This window comes from Xenopus laevis, chromosome 9_10S (assembly GCF_017654675.1).
Source record: "Xenopus laevis strain J_2021 chromosome 9_10S, Xenopus_laevis_v10.1, whole genome shotgun sequence".
NCBI classification, from domain to species: Eukaryota; Metazoa; Chordata; class Amphibia; order Anura; family Pipidae; genus Xenopus; species Xenopus laevis.
The window spans coordinates 113,692,240-113,709,138 of NC_054388.1; the positions used below are offsets into that span (position 1 = coordinate 113,692,240).

Genomic DNA, 16,899 nt, shown 5'->3' on the forward strand with positions numbered 1-16,899 from the left:
TTTGCTAAAAAACCTCCTGTGTTTATTCCCCGTGGGCAGGGTTAAGGCACTTGCTGAAATGTTCCAACCACTTTGACTGTTGTTCTGTTTCAGAGTGCAAGTGAAACTGTCACATAGCGAGACTACATGGGGGCAAATGCAGCCAATCAGAGGGCTGTATCCATGGGGAGGTGAGGGGCAGATCTGCAGTCGGATTAGGATTGGAGTACGGGGAATGTTGGGAGATTTAACTGCTCAGGGGGATGAGACATACGGCTCAGCAGAACGTCTTCCATCTCTCTGGCACAAATACTGACAGTGGTCCCTGTGCCCAGCACAGATATAAATATATATATATATGTATATGGAATTTGTACATTTGTCTTCTATACACATATTATATACATCATGGCCGGATAGCAGCTTCCTCTGGATCCAAGTGAGACAGGGGGATCCTGTAACGGTCACCTACGGGGGAAAGGACAAAGAAAGAAGAAATTAGTGGCGCCCACTGCAGGACAAATATTGTCATTGCTCTTGTTTCTGTGTTATATGTCTTGTACAACAGCGCCCCCCTGTGTTCACATTACAGACATGACTTGGGACCATCACAGCTGTGTTTGTGCAATTTAGCCAATAGCAACCAATCAGCAGTGCTTAGAAAATGAATTTGAAGACCTGATTGGCTGCCGCTGACAACTGCCCTTCTGCAATTTAGCCCTATGTTCATCATTAAACCTTTTTATATCTCTGGGATCTCTCCTTATGACATCGCATCAAAACACTTCTCTCTGGGATCTCTCCATATTGCACAGCTGCAGAGCATCTCTCCATATTGCACAGCTGCAGAGCATCTCTCCATATTGCACAGCTGCAGAGCATCTCTCCATATTGCACAGCTGCAGAGCATCTCTCTGAACTGTATACTTGCAGAGCACCTCTCTAAACTACATGCTTGCAGAGCATCTCTCCATGGCTATTATTATTATTATTATTATTATTATTAACATGTATTTATATAGCGCCAACATATTGTGTAGCGCTGTAAAGTAAATGTGATTATACAACTACATCACATGAATTATATACATAGAATATATTGAGTTACATACATTACAATTAATACCGGTACAAAAGGTGAGGAAGACCCTATGCAAAAGAGCTTACACTCTAAAGGGAAGGGAGTAATACACAAGGTGTGGGAGTGGGCAATATGGAATTAAGTGGGTGAGAAATGTGGTACTGTATGTGGTGTTGTGTTTGGTAGTTAAGCAGAGTGAGGGGAGGCTTCTCGAAAGAAGTGCATTTTCAGAGATTTCTTGAAAGCAGAAAGGTTTTTTTTTTCTTGTTCTTTTTTCCTTTTTTTTCTTCTTCTCTTATTGTGTTTTTTTCCCCTCATTACAAAAGGCACAGCTCGGACAGACACAATTTGTGTCACAGCTACTTTAGACAATATCACAAGATAAATCGGACTGCAAAGTCACTTCTACAACATAGTTCTTTGTCACAGGAACTCTAGGTAGTTTCATGAAATTGTGGGAGACAGTTGGAAGGCATTCAGACATGATCCCACTACACGAACACATACAGGGGTCTGCAGACACAAAACATCTGTAATAAATGTTTGCTTTGGTAATCTCATTTTTTTTTGTACAGTTATTTCAAGTAACACATAAGCGCTTTACATACTCAAATAAGTTAAAACATGAAATTGTCAATACATAGGCATCCAAGGACAAAACATTTAAGGCCATTAGATACAAGTCAAGCAGTTCTCACCTCTCAGTGTTCAGTGTACGAGCAGAGCTTCAGCAGAATGGCTTCCGGTCTCCTCTATGGGAGCTGAGGAGAAGCAAGAGAAATCCATTATAGGTTATTGATATCTCCCCATAGCGATACCCCGGCAGAACCAGCAACCATACCCAACCCCCAACCCAACGACTTACTGGTGAACTTGCTTTTCCTGCGGCAGTGAGTCAGATACACAGTGAGGCTCAGGATTATGGTGATAAGAAACACCCCTCCGGCTGAAAATCCAATGACCCAAATCCAAGGGAAATCCGGCTGTTCAGTTGTAAATGGACCTGAGAAATAAAGGGGAAATAGCTCTAGTAATTGGATGTCCCACAAGGTTCGCCCACCCTAGAGGCTCAGTGATCAGCCTTTGATGTGGGATCTCATGCTGGAGACCCTGCCTGGGACACTAAATCCCCTGGTTTCCCACCATCCTTTGTGCCCCGGGACACAAGGTCCCCCAGGAGAAAATTGCTATATTTACACAATTCTCATTCCTATCTCTGCCACTGGTACCAGAGAGGAGAAGCTGTCTCCTATTAGGTAGTGCCCCTACTACATTACTTTCTCACAAGACAAGTGACACCCTCATAGGGTTAGTGGTTGTAATTATTACTGTTTCTTAAACTGGGGGTGCCCTCTGGGAGTCAACATTTGCCTTGAATGATTATTATGACAGCTTTGTCTCATGGTGGCAGGACCCTTGGCAAAATAGCTTGTCTGGGGCCCCAACCTCAACTGTCAGATTTTGTATAACTATAGTTGTACAGGCTACAGTTAGAAAGCTACACAGCGTCTGCCTATTCCAGCCCTTCCTAGAACAGATTGTAGCGCTGTTGTGTTACAGGGGGCTCAGGCCAATCACCCCTATTTGCACAACCTCAGACAGATCAGTTGGGGGCATATTTGAATATGGGTGCTAGGCTAGTTGAACATAGCAACCAATCAGGAGTTTGTTTTCAATAAGTATACTTACAGCTAAGCTGTGATTGGTTGACATTGGCAACTGCTCAGGTGCAATTTAGCCCCCTTAGTAAATCAGCCTCAGCAAGTTTATAGCTCTCACTACTACCCATGATTCCATGCTACACTCTCGCTTAGGCCGGGCAGTCTCTTACTATCCAGGGAGTCTCTTACAATTCTGGCAGAAGTCGCTCTTTTCGGAGTTCTTGCACACGCTGCATTCCATGCACTTCCCCAGATCTTGGCTGTAAGCGCGTCCCTCTGGGCATTCTGGGAAAGAGACAGAGAGTCGGTATCACTGTACAGCACATACTGTAGATGTCACAGGGCTGAGATACTTTCTATCACTCTACGCTGGCAGATGCCCAGTGCCATGACATCAGTTTATTTATATGTGGCACATGTTAGCTAGTGATGTCACCGGACACTTTGGGCTGATGATGTCACATACCAAGTGTGTGGGGGAGACAGGTGCATATAAATATATACGAGGCACCCAGTGTTGTAATTAGGCTTTGGGTGGGGGGGGGGGTTGTGTAACCAATGCGCTTGTTTGTTTGCATTCCCCATGCAGCGGCTCTTGTTGCACAGTAACGCACTCTGCCTCAGTATAAAGGCAACACAAACCTGTTCTTTGTTTTATTTTTGTGCCCCAGAAACAGGGAACAAAGATTATTTTTCCCCAGCGGCTGAGGAAACATATTTTCCTGCACTTTGATACAAACACCTAAACATGAGCTATAACTTATTGTTACTATACAAAGGCATGCGCCCAGCTCACAATATACAGGCGCCTCAGCAGAAATCCAGTGTATTGTCCCCATGATAAAGGGGGAGCCCCGCTGTCTAAATGCAAAGCCTGTGTGGGGTATTGTCCCAAATTAGGCCGATGGCACAGTGGGTAAAAGTATTGTCTCAACCACTAGATGGCGCTGTTACATCAGTGTCTTTGGATGGGTTTTCCTCATCAGAGCAATCATGGCTGCTGCCTTCATTCTACAGGCTCAATGCCTTCTGCTGTAGCACCATAATCTATCCATGCTCTGGCACTTAATGGGTTAACTCAGTAGGTAGTTTGGCACCAGGGTTAGTTCATAGAGCTGTGTATATAAATCATTAATGAGCAGATACCATGTATAGCGCTGATCATGTGCAGCCTGCACTCTAGTCACATAGCGATGCCATGACTTCAGCCCAAATGTCAGCTCTACCTGCCAAGCTCAGGTTGTGATATTTACATATTAAACTCTGCAAGTGACCTCATTGCATTATCCCATGACTAGGGAGGAGCTTGTTAGACTGAAGGGGTGGGACTAAATCTCTGAAGCCAAGGATGAATGACTCCTATGCAGCCTGTGCCAGGGCAGGTTAATGTTCTATAAATGCGCAGGACTCACTAACTGCCACCTGCCATAAAGCAACACCCTGAGTGCTACTGGTCTTTATGGGCTTCCAAAGAGGAGGTCTCTGTAGCCTCTCCTGGCAGGTAGTGGAGACCCATAAACCAGAAATTGTATGGGCAGGTAGGGCAGAGTAACTACCACCTTGGGTCAATTTAAGTATATATATATATATATATATATATATATATATATATATATATATATATATATATACTGTGTGTATAAATATATAATGAATCTCATCATCGTTGTTCTTTCTGATAGTCTTCCTCTATGTACAGAGCAACCCTCCCAGAAGTGCCCAGTGGCCCCTGACAAATCCATAAAAGGGCACATGAAACATTTACACATTGAATAAGTGATTATCACATGAGTCATTAAACCAATCAGTGTGGGTATAATAGAAGCAGTGGCACATAACACTATGCCAGGCTTAATGTATAACCTGGGCACCACTTGCTTCTTGGCACCACCGGGATTCTTATGGAATTCTTCCCCCCGTCCCAGTTTCAAAGAAAATTACCATTCTAGGAGCGCAAGGAGCTGCACCTCGGGGCACAGGAAACTGTCATCTCATCTAATAGGGCCCATTTTCCCTTTAATTGGTGACTGTGGTTTAATCACCATGTGCTGGCACCAACATTAAATTGTAAGCTCTGCTGGCCTTGCCTCAGATTCTGCACTTATTTATGCAGCAGAAACTCTAGATATGGAGAACAGCTGTCAGGAGCCTCTCTCTTGTCTCTGTCACTTGTATCTCTCTCCTGCCTCTCTAGTGTCCCTCTCACTGTCACTTGTCTCTCTCTCCTGCCTCTCCAGTGTCCCTCTCACTGTCACTTGTCTCTCTCTCCTGCCTCTCTAGTGTCCCTCTCACTGTCACTTGTCTCTCTCTCCTGCCTCTCCAGTGTCCCTCTCACTGTCACTTGCCTCTCTCTCCTGCCTCTCCAGTGTCCCTCTCACTGTCACTTGTCTCTCTCTCCTGCCTCTCCAGTGTCCCTCTCACTGTCACTTGTCTCTCTCTCCTGCCTCTCCAGTGTCCCTCTCACTGTCACTTGTCTCTCTCTCCTGCCTCTCCAGTGTCCCTCTCACTGCCAGTTGTCTCTCTCTCCTGCCTCTCCAGTGTCCCTCTCACTGTCACTTGCCTCTCTCTCCTGCCTCTCCAGTGTCCCTCTCACTGTCACTTGTCTCTCTCTCCTGCCTCTCCAGTGTCCCTCTCACTGCCAGTTGTCTCTCTCTCCTGCCTCTCCAGGGCCCCTCTCACTGTCACTTGTCTCTCCCTCTGTCTCAGTGGATGCCCTGCAGTCTCTTTCAGTTCCCAGTGCTTCCTACTCTCTCACATACCAACCTGAGGACTCACTGGGCAGTGACGTATGGGGATTGGGAAATGGGTGTCAGGGAGGGGGCAGAGACAGGGTGTGAGGAAGGAGGGTGGGGAGAGGGAGCTGTGTATTTGGCAGAGGGAAAGCCAGAGTCAGATCTCAGTGGATACATTTACTTTATAAAGTAATAATACAGTAGGACATTATTAGAGGTTTTGTGCCCCTCTTTCCTTATGCCCACTGAGCCCCCTGCCTGTGTCTCTTTCCCCCAGTTCCTCTATGGGCACAGCTTCCGCCCCTCCTGCTCCTCAGTGAGTCACACACAGGTCTCATATTTGGGAGGTGAGATCAGGAGCTAAACTTGGAAGAGCCATGAGGGGGGGGGGGGTGAGGGGGGGGTCACCCTCTTTGCACCTTCTGCATTCTGTGAAAGAAACATGTTTTAGAGGTGAAATTCCATTTTGAAGGAAGAGTAACACCAAAAAAAAGCATTTTAAAGAAATTAAAATATAATGTACTTTTGCCCTGCATTGGTAAAAGTTATGTGTTTGCTTTAGAAAGACGACAATAAATAGGCTGTGTGTATCTGTGGGGGCAGCAATCCAAGCTGAAAAAGGAGCAAAGGCACAAGATACACAGCAGATTTCAGATAAGCTCTGTAGTATACAATGGGATTCTTCAGAACTTATCTGTTATCTACTGTGTATCCTGTGCTTGAATGGCTGCCCCCATGGCTACACAGCAGCTTGTTTATATAAACTATAGTAGTACTTATCTGTTATCTACTGTGTATCCTGTGCTTGAATGGCTGCCCCCATAGCTACACAGCAGCTTGTTTATATAAACTATAGTAGTACTTATCTGTTATCTACTGTGTATCCTGTGCTTGAATGGCTGCCCCCATGGCTACACAGCGGCTTGTTTATATAAACTATAGTAGTACTTATCTGTTATCTACTGCGTATCCTGTGCTTGAATGGCTGCCCCCATGGCTACACAGCAGCTCTTTTATATAAACTATAGTAGTACTTATCTGTTATCTACTGTGTATCCTGTGCTTGAATGGCTGCCCCCATGGCTACACAGCAGCTTGTTTATATAAACTATAGTAGTACTTATCTGTTATCTACTGTGTATCCTGTGCTTGAATGACTGCCCCCATGGCTACACCGCAGCTTGTTTATATAAACTATAGTAGTACTTATCTGTTATCTACTGTGTATCCTGTGCTTGAATGGCTGCCCCCATGGCTACACAGCAGCTTGTTTATATAAACTATAGTAGTACTTATCTGTTATCTACTGTGTATCCTGTACTTGAATGGCTGCCCCCATGGCTACACAGCAGTTTGTTTATATAAACTATAGTAGTACTTATCTGTTATCTACTGTGTATCCTGTGCTTGAATGGCTGCCCCCATGGCTACACAGCAACTTGTTTATATAAACTATAGTAGTACTTATCTGTTATCTACTGTGTATCCTGTGCTTGAATGGCTGTCCCCATGGCTACACAGCAGCTTGTTTATATAAACTATAGTAGTGTTTCTGAAGCAAACACAACAGGTGTACCAGCTCAGGGCAACAGAACATTATATTTTAATTACTTTACAATACTTTAATTTTTTTGGTGTTACTGTGAGATATTTTGTGTAAAAAACAAGACTGTACCAGTGTGTTACACTCATTTAGATATAGAAGAAATGTGATTAAAAAAGTAGTGTTTCAGGCTGATTTATTGAATATTTCTGCAAAAACCCTAATAATCCCTCCCTTCTCTTCCACTTGCTGCTCCCTGAATTCCCAGGCTGTGCACTCAGCTCACTGCACTGTAGGACAGGAACCAATCAGCAGCTAGCAGGACCTGATAGGGAACTGAAGCCTGTCTGTGCTTGTGTGACTGCAGGGCTGTGATTGGCTGTCCCCCTCCTACTGTGCTTCTGGCAGGGACACACCCACCCCTCATGTGAAACACAGACAGGGACCAGAGAACATCTATAGGGAACTCCAATAAAGGGGCTATTTTTAAAGATAATATTAATGTTTAGCACCATGTAAAAGCAACACCTTATATTACTTATAATTGCCACAAAATTAGGGTTTTTCATGTATGCTATATGTCTCCTTTAATTACTTGGGAGCTTGGATGTGGTTAATTTCAATGCCAATATGTATTAAGCAGAAGAGGGACTAAATGACAAACAGAGGAACGAAGTCATTTGGCTGTGTATCAGCTAATTGTAGATAAGCTTCTTAAGAACTGCTGAAGTCTATGGTGCAGGGCAGCTGGAGGGCCACAGATGTAATGTATATAGGAGATCTGTATGATAATCCCTATAACCAGGTTACACATTGGGCAGCAGCAGCTATTAAGCAGGTATTAAGATTCTCAGAGTGCCAAGAGATACCTGAATACATATGAGGCCTAGGTGCCCAGAAAGACTTCTTGTCTCAGTACTGCAGTACATAAAATTTCCCTGTGGGGAGCTCTTGCTTTTACTCTCAGTTCTGAGGCTGCTCCAGATTTTATGCTAAGCTCATTGACTTAATTGACCACAGGTTGGTTGCTACGGACAGTGACCAAGGTAGCAACTGGTATATGGTCAGGTAGGTACAGCTGTGGGTGGAGCTAGTTTTATGGTAGGGCAGAAAGAACACTTGCCCCAGGTCCCTGAACCACAGAGGTACTTGTAGAAATATAATACACAAAGACTATGTTGTTCAGCCTGGCCCTATGGGGCCCAATTGTTGCTAGTGTCCTAATACTGATTTAATTCAGAGGAAAAGGCAGGCTTTTGATATATATATACTGTATTTATATACATACATATACAGTATATAGGTATAAAGTTCTATAATATAGTCTGATGCTTTGCTAATACACAGGGAAAGGGTTACAGAGATTATGGAGTGCAAAATATGGGGCTGTGCCTTTAAAAGATCAAGTGTCGCATTCCTTTGGGAAACTAACCACCACTCTGCAGCCAATAACAGAGGGGAAGGGGCGGCAAAATCCCAACTATGTAACTCAGTAACTCAGTTATTCATTCATAAAAAGGGGGCAAACAAAGAGACTGCAGAGCCTCCCGCCCCCAGACTGCAGAGCATCTCACTCCCTCCCCACACAGGAATACTATGTACAGTAGCTCCCCATCTTGCAGTAGCTTTTCCCCTGCTAATACAGGTTTCACCTCCAGTCCCTCCGGCCCTGCAGAGAATCTCTCATTAATAATATTCCCTGTATCTGATATTAACACCTGCCCTTATTACAGTTCATTTCACCTGCAGCCCCTCCCACCATGTAATATGACACCGCCCCCTACAATGTATGTTACCTGTAGCTCCTCCCACCATAGTACATCTCACAGAAGCACCGCCCCCATTACAATATATGTTACTGATGCACGAGACATTACTAATGTGGGCAGTGGGCCCCCAGCAAATTAATTTTAAGGCCCTCAATATATCCAGAGGTTGACATTTTTACCAGTATATGTTGAAATTGCTCACTAATTAGGGCCTTGTGGGCCCCTATACCTCTTGGGCTCTCCTACAGCCTCAGGTTCTGCTTCCTCTGTAGTCACGCCCCTGAATGTGAGTTATATATTTGGTGATCAAAATGAACAGCAACCCAAATAAATGTATAAGTATAAGTGTCTATGCAAGACAAACCTAGAAACACGGGCATTGTGCTGAGACTGTCCATACAGTGATTGGTTGTAGTGTGTTCCACCACATGGTAACACAGGAGATAAGTGAATTGTGTCTGGGACTGTACCCACCGGCACGTACTTACTCGCTAGATCCCAATAAAACTGCCCATTATATGGTAACCCAATGGATCTGTGACAGTGACCTGCTACTGGGATCTGCCAATGTCCAGGTGAAGATCTACTGGGAGATCAGGGTCTACTCTTTGGTCACCCCTAGTATAACTTATGTGTGACCCCTCAATGCCAGCCCCCCCCTCCCAGTGTGCCCTCCCCTCTTTGACATCACAGTCATTTCATCACTTTCACATTTTTCTCTTCCTTCTTCCTCTTATTGCAACACCGGCTTTTATTCTGTCTGGATTTTCCCATTTCCTCCCCCCCCTCACCAAATGTATCTGTCTTCCCTAGTGCCCCCCATGGATACAATACCCCCCCTTACCAGTCTCCCAGCACCCCCAATAACAGTCCCTCGTCCCCCCACTACTGCCCTATTGCACAGTTGCCCAACTGTCACCATGAACTCTTCATGCCAGTTTCTCTTCCAACCAGCACCCACAGCTTCACACATAAAGTCTCCCCAATACCCCACTATTCACACAGTCTCCCTTGCCCTAGTGCCCCCCATGCACACAATCTCTCTGGTACCAGTTACACCTGTGGTCAAACTTTCTGTTGCCCCAGTGTTTCCCCATGTTGCCCCATTACCCACAGATTCTATTGCCTTAGTTCCCCCATGCCCAGAGTTTCTATTGTCCCGGTGTTGCCCCTCCCCCATGCTGAGAGCTTCTATTGCCCCAGTATTGCCCCAAGCTCACAGACATTGACACTATCCCAGCAGACAGAATTGGTTCTTACCTCGCTGAGAGGCAGCAGAGCTGAGGACAAGCAGGAGCAGGGGGGCAAGTGTCAGTGGCAGGTTCCTTGGTGTCATTCTGTCCGACCCTCAGATGAAATAATAGAAATTGTTGTCCTGGTGGTGCCGCTGGGGGAACCTCTGATCCCAGGCACTGGCCTCTCTGCACCAATGAGCCCGGACACTATCCTGCCTGGGGCAAATTCAGATCAGCTGCACTTGTACTGGGGCAAATCAGATGAGCTTCTTAGTTGCCACGTGTAGGGGCTGATGGTGAGAGCTTATTGCCAGCCTGTCCCCGGCTCTGTCTCTCTCTCTGTCTCATTCCCTCTCTTGCTCCCAAGGAATGAATGAGTCACTCTCTCCCTAATCCTGGCACTGACAGTCTCTGTGTGTGTCTGTCTCTCCTTGTCTGAAGGAATGAATGAGTCACAGGCTCCTCCCCTCCAGCTCTCTGCCCCTCCCTCTTTCCAACTTGCTCTTTAGTATTTTACTCCTTCCTAATTCTTTCTTTTCTCTTATTCTTCTTATTCTCCACTATCACTCACTGTTATTTCTCCCTCTTTCTCTCCTTTATTCCTTCTCTTTATTCATTTTTCCCCCCTTCATTGTTCCCTGCACTGCTGCACTTTCTCCCTTTCCTCTCCGGAACCAATGACTCAGTGACTGGATCCTGATGAAATTCTCAGAGCCTCCCTGTCTTTCCTTTATCCTTCCCCCCAGGCCAGTGACTGAGCAGGACTAAATTGTAACTAATACCCATCCACCCCTTCTCCAATTATCTGGGTCTCTCTGGGTCCTGGGACCCCAAACACTTATGTACAGTCTCATTCTATACTAGAGAGATCCCCACTCTAATGTACAGTCTCATTCTATACCAGAGATCCCCACTCTAATGTACAGTCTCTTTCTATACCAGAGACCCCCACTCTAATGTACAGTCTCATTCTATACTAGAGAATCCCACTCTAATGTACAGTCTCATTCTATACCAGAGACCCCCGCTCTAATGTACAGTCTCTTTCTATACCAGAGACCCCCACTCTAATGTACAGTCTCATTCTATACCAGAGACTCCCACTCTAATGTACAGTCTCATTCTATACCAGAGACCCCCACTCTAATGTACAGTCTCATTCTATACCAGAGACCCCCACTCTAATGTACAGTCTCATTCTATACTAGAGAGTCCACCACTCTAATGTACAGTCTCATTCTATACCAGAGACTCCCACTCTAATGTACAGTCTCATTCTATACCAGAGACTCCCACTCTAATGTACAGTCTCATTCTATACCAGAGACCCCCGCTCTAATGTACAGTCTCATTCTATACCAGAGAGACCCCCGCTCTAATGTACAGTCTCATTCTATACCAGAGACCCCCACTCTAATGTACAGTCTCATTCTATACCAGAGACCCCCACTCTAATGTACAGTCTCATTCTATACCAGAGACCCCCACTCTAATGTACAGTCTCATTCTATACTAGAGACCCCCACTCTAATGTACAGTCTCATTCTATACCAGAGACCCCCACTCTAATGTACAGTCTCATTCTATACTAGAGAGACCACCACTCTAATGTACAGTCTCATTCTATACCAGAGACCCCCACTCTAATGTACAGTCTCATTCTATACCAGAGACCCCCACTCTAATGTACAGTCTCATTCTATACTAGAGAGTCCACCACTCTAATGTACAGTCTCATTCTATACCAGAGACTCCCACTCTAATGTACAGTCTCATTCTATACCAGAGACTCCCACTCTAATGTACAGTCTCATTCTATACTAGAGAGTCCACCACTCTAATGTACAGTCTCATTCTATACCAGAGACTCCCACTCTAATGTACAGTCTCATTCTATACCAGAGACTCCCACTCTAATGTACAGTCTCATTCTATACCAGAGAGACCCCCACGCTAATGTACAGTCTCATTCTATACCAGAGAGAACCCTACTCTAATGTACAGTCTCATTCTATACCAGAGAGACCCCCACTCTAATGTACAGTCTCATTCTATACCAGAGAGACCCCCACGCTAATGTACAGTCTCATTCTATACCGGAGACTCCCACTCTAATGTACAGTCTCATTCTATACCAGAGAGACCCCCACGCTAATGTACAGTCTCATTCTATACTAGAGAGACCCAAGCTCTAATGTACAGTCTCATTCTATACCAGAGAGACCACCACTCTAATGTACAGTCTCATTCTATACCAGAGAGACCCCTACTCTAATGTACAGTCTCATAATTGTATCCCAGTCTGTCTGTAGCAGAGACTGACTCTGTTGCTATGGATACAGACTGGGGCAGTTGCTATGCAGGATCAGGGAACATATTTGGAGGCTGATGGTTATGGAAAGACACAGGTCTGGGTTTCATTACTGGCTGGTGCCCCCTCCTGCTTCCGTACATGAAAAGAACCACAAGATCTGTAGCTCTGAGCTCACGACTAGAGGTGGGACCCCTGGCGCAAAATCATGGGAGCTCTGTAACCCCTTAATGGCCTGCCAGAATAATGGGCAGGAAACGCATAAATCAATTGTGGTCAGACCTCTGCACCCCCACCCCATATGTATTATTTGTGTCAGGTCCAAATTGTTTGCCAGGGTGTTGCTAAATCCTGTACAGAACCCAAGCCCCAGCCTGCAAGAGAAGATAGAGAAGATATTGAAGCCACTGGGACAGAATGTTCTGTTATACAGATAGCTAGAATCTCAGCTGCCATAAAGCAGGACAGGACTGCTGCTTCCAATGGGGATCAGATAGGATCTGTGCAGCCACTGGGACAGAATGTTCTGTTATACAGATAGCTAGAATCTCAGCTGCCATAAAGCAGGACAGGACTGCTGCTTACAATGGGGATCAGATAGGATCTGTGCAGCCACTGGGACAGAATGCTCTGTTATACAGATAGCTAGAATCTCAGCTGCCATAAAGCAGGACAGGACTGCTGCTTACAATGGGGATCAGATAGGATCTGTGCAGCCACTGGGACAGAATGTTCTGTTATACAGATAGCTAGAATCTCAGCTGCCATAAAGCAGGGCAGGACTGCTGCTTCCAATGGGGATCAGATAGGATCTGTGCAGCCACTGGGACAGAATGTTCTGTTATACAGATAGCTAGAATCTCAGCTGCCATAAAGCAGGACAGGACTGCTGCTTACAATGGGGATCAGATAGGATCTGAGCAGCCACTGGGACAGAATGTTCTGTTATACAGATAGCTAGAATCTCAGCTGCCATAAAGCAGGACAGGACTGCTGCTTACAATGGGGATCAGATAGGATCTGTGCAGCCACTGGGACAGAATGTTCTGTTATACAGATAGCTAGAATCTCAGCTGCCACAAAGCAGGACAGGACTGTTGCTTTGTGAGTTATTTAAAGTTTTTAAACCTGACTGTCCCTTTTCAACCTGTCAGTTAGAATGTCAAATACTTTTGCAAAACTAATATGGCAGCTCCCTCATTGGGAACAAGGTAAAAAAAAAAAAAAGCGCTCAACAGTAATTTTACAGCAAAATTATTATAAAGAGAATCACGTACCAGAGGCCTCCCCTTCAGACTAAAAGAAAAGAAGTTTCATTTAAAGGAACAGAGTAGGGGGTTCATCACAGTGAGGACAGTGAGGTTGGGGAATGCACTGCCGGGTGATGATTCAGTTAATGACTATAAGAGGGACTTGGATGATTTCTTGGACAGACATAATACAAAGGCTATTGTGATACTAAACTCTATAGTTAGTATAGATATGGGTATATATCATTTATGTGACAGTAGGGAGGGGTGTGTGTATGGGGCTGGGTTTTCATTTGGAGGGGTTGAACTTGATGGACTTTGTCTTTTTTGAACCTGATTTAACCATGTAACTATGTAACTATGTAACAATGTAAAGTCAAAGTTATGATACATATAAAAATTAATTTTATTTCTGGTGTCAGTGTCTCTTTAAAGAATAAGAAATCTTTAAAACAAGTGAATGTAAAATTGATGAGGTGCTATTCTTAGCACTTTTCTCATTTACATTCATTATTTATTATTTTTTCATTCCAAGATATTAAGGGATACATGTACTGTTAATATGAATGAATTTTGTTACAACAGCGCCACCTGCTGGTCAGTTTCCCACCAGTCTGACCACCAAGTAGTCAAGGAAGTTGTCAGGAGAAAGAAAGAGGCTGCTCTGATGTTCTTCTGCTTAGACCCCCTTGTCAATTTTACATTCACTTATTTTAAAGGTTTACTTATCCTTTAACCCTTCTCCCCTTGTTTCTCTGCGGTGGGCAACATACAGTGCCTAAGCTTCCTCCGGCTCCCTCTTACCTACACCTAAACCTTCAAATCCCTAACTGGCACATAATCACACGGGGGCTCAACCCCAAAAAGTCACTCTTTGTTGGGGCAACAGGCTGTCCTTGCTAACTGGCCTCTCTATCTCTCACTCCTAGGGATGAGCAAAGTATTTCACTGTGTTTTGCCATAAAAAACACCCATAGACTGTAATGTATAGTGCATAAAATGTTGCGTGGTTTAAAATGAAAAAAACAGCAAACGCCCCATTGACTTCAATGCACTTGGCAAATTTTTTTGCCATTTTTGATGGGCGAATTTGAACAGTTTCATTTCGCCAAAAATTCACCGGCGGCGAAATGTCGCAGACGCCCATTTAAGTCGATGGGTGTCAACATTTTTTTGTTGTGCAGCGAAATTGTTTTTTGACGCAAGATGCCATCCAAGTCTATCCCTGCCTATCTACTTTGCCTATCCCTGTTCACCCCTAGAGTAAGATCACACCCACTACTAGCAATTTACTAATCCTCCTACCTGTCCTAGCCAGCAAGATCTTCAGTCCTGCCTACTTGATATTTATAGGCCAAAGAGTAAGTGCACATCTCCTGTATCTCCCTATATAGGTTCCTGCACCTCCTTATATAAGTTCCTGCAGGGGAATTCCCCTAAAGGTTAACCTTAGGGGGTGGCACCACCTGCTGGCTGAACTACAATACTGCCCAACTATTTACATCATGAAAAACAAGTTATTTTTCATCACTTTACATGTTCCTGCCCTAGATATGTGCCCTCTGCATCAGATTCCTCCCCTCCTACATAGTCCAACACACCTGCACCCCATGCCACCCGGAACTCTCACTCCCCAGGTCTAATCTCATTGCAGTCTTTAAAGGGATACAATAAAGCTTGTGGTCATGACTGGCCAATTGGAAGGTTTCAAAAAAGGAACAATTTATAATACACTAAATGTTAACATGAAGGTGAACTCCCCCTTTAGTTTCTCTTAGAGAAAACAGTTCTTAAAAATTAAAAAAAAACATGTACTTCACTAATAATATGGTTACTCTTGCTATATTTCTCTTTCAGCAGATTGAGCACCTCCTGAAGGAGCATGTTCCCCCGTTTGTCTTTCTTTAGGGGGCACAGTCATCCCTAAAAAGATCTGGTTGGTTTTGTCTCAGAATGACGGGCTTGGCCAGTTTATGTAGGAATTGTTCCATTTCCCATGGAATAGATGGAGCTGTTGTAGTGAGATCTATGGATGAGGTGTAACTGGTTGCTCTGATGAAGGACAATATGGCTCCCATTCAAGGGAAGTAATATGAATAAAAAGTAATGGTTGCTTGAGTAAATCCTAAGGCAGGAGTGCCCATAGTTTACTAATGCGAAGTCTAGTTTTAGTGGTGAGGTCCCATTATGATCTACATCCATAAAAGCATTGTTAGCATTCTGTTCCATGGAAAATATGACTTAAATATTGATTTATCAGAATATGTATATTCATCCCGTATGTTTAACAAACAACTATTTCTTATGTGACCTTAACATAATAAATATCTGAATGAAAAGAATGAAACAGGAGGGTGATTTAAACAAGCTGTTTGGTGACAGTGTCTTGAGATTGACTGATCACCAGCTAAAGGTCTACTGGTACATCCCCATCTACCTTTTGGGAACCCCTGCCCTAAGGAATGAGACTTCTTAGGGGAGCGCTGGTCAACATGGAGCCCATGGGAAATAGACCTTCAAGAGATGTGCAGGGCCCCTAGGGGCTCCAGTGAGCGGCACTGCTATAGATCAGCTCTGTATCCCACAATATGCAAAGTTTTAAAGGAGATGTTTTGTGTAAAAAATAAGAATGTACCAGTGCATTATACACATTTAGATATAGAAGAATTGTGCTTTAAAATGTAGTGTTTCAGGCTGATTTATTGAATATTTCTGCAAAAACCCTAATAATCCCTCCCTTCTCTTCCACTTGCTGCTCCCTGAATTCCCAGGCTGTGCTCTCAGCTCACTGCACTGTAGGACAGGAACCAATCAGCAGCTAGCAGGACCTGATAGGGAACTGAAGCCTGTCTGTGCTTGTGTGACTGCAGGGCTGTGATTGGCTGTCTCGCTCCTACTGTGCTTCTGGCAGGGACACGCCCACCCCTCATTTGAAACACAGACAAGGACCAGAGAACATCTATAGGGAGCTCCAATAAAGGGGCTATTTTTAAAGATAATAATAATTTTTAGCACCATGTAAAAGCAACACCATATATTACTTATAATTGCCTACACAATTAGGGTTTTTTCATTTATCCTATAAGTCTCCTTTAACAGCGCTACAGTGAAATTATGAGACTAAAGAGATATGGTGCCATCTAGTGGTGGAATGGGTTACTTACCCAGGGATTTTTAGGCATAATTAGGCATTAGGCTCTGCCTGAGCCCCCAAAAGGGCCATGGAATGATTTATATGTTAGGTTGGTATAGTATAGTGGCCCCCAGTGGCCCCCAGTAACAGTTATAGCCCCCAGTGGCCCCCAGTAACAGTTATAGCATCTCTGCCTCCCTGACTG

The 16,899-nt window shown here is 44.4% G+C and overlaps 1 protein-coding gene across 2 annotated transcripts; it reads right to left on the minus strand.

The window, feature by feature from the left end:
- On the minus strand, positions 1 to 10,673 carry tnfrsf12a.S (tumor necrosis factor receptor superfamily member 12A S homeolog). 2 transcript variants are annotated; one of them, XM_041578009.1, is made up of 5 exons: positions 10,026 to 10,673; positions 2,911 to 3,006; positions 1,926 to 2,063; positions 1,764 to 1,821; positions 1 to 450 (listed from the first exon to the last, which is right to left on the minus strand). In XM_041578009.1, exons 1-4 carry the CDS (start codon positions 10,099 to 10,101, stop codon positions 1,769 to 1,771), a joined length of 363 nt encoding a protein of 120 aa, XP_041433943.1. In that variant the 5' UTR covers positions 10,102 to 10,673; the 3' UTR covers positions 1 to 450; positions 1,764 to 1,768. The 2 variants fall into 2 exon arrangements, with proteins under 2 accessions (XP_041433943.1, XP_018096301.1); XM_018240812.2 differs by having other exon boundaries at positions 1 to 447; positions 1,759 to 1,821; positions 10,026 to 10,665.
- Between the last annotated feature and the right edge of the window lie 6,226 nt (positions 10,674 to 16,899).

What these genes read in the sequence shown, in the direction of transcription:
- tnfrsf12a.S (XM_041578009.1), bottom strand. Translation starts at nt 10,101, where the DNA reads ATGACACCAAGGAACCTGCCACTGACACTTGCCCCCCTGCTCCTGCTT. An exon ending in CTCTGCTGCCTCTCAGCGAG is followed by an intron (nt 3,007 to 10,025) that starts GTAAGAACCAAT and finishes TCTCTTTCCCAG; the next exon opens with AATGCCCAGAGGGACGCGCT. An exon ending in GAGCGACTTCTGCCAGAATT is followed by an intron (nt 2,064 to 2,910) that starts GTAAGAGACTCC and finishes TTTATTTCTCAG; the next exon opens with GTCCATTTACAACTGAACAG.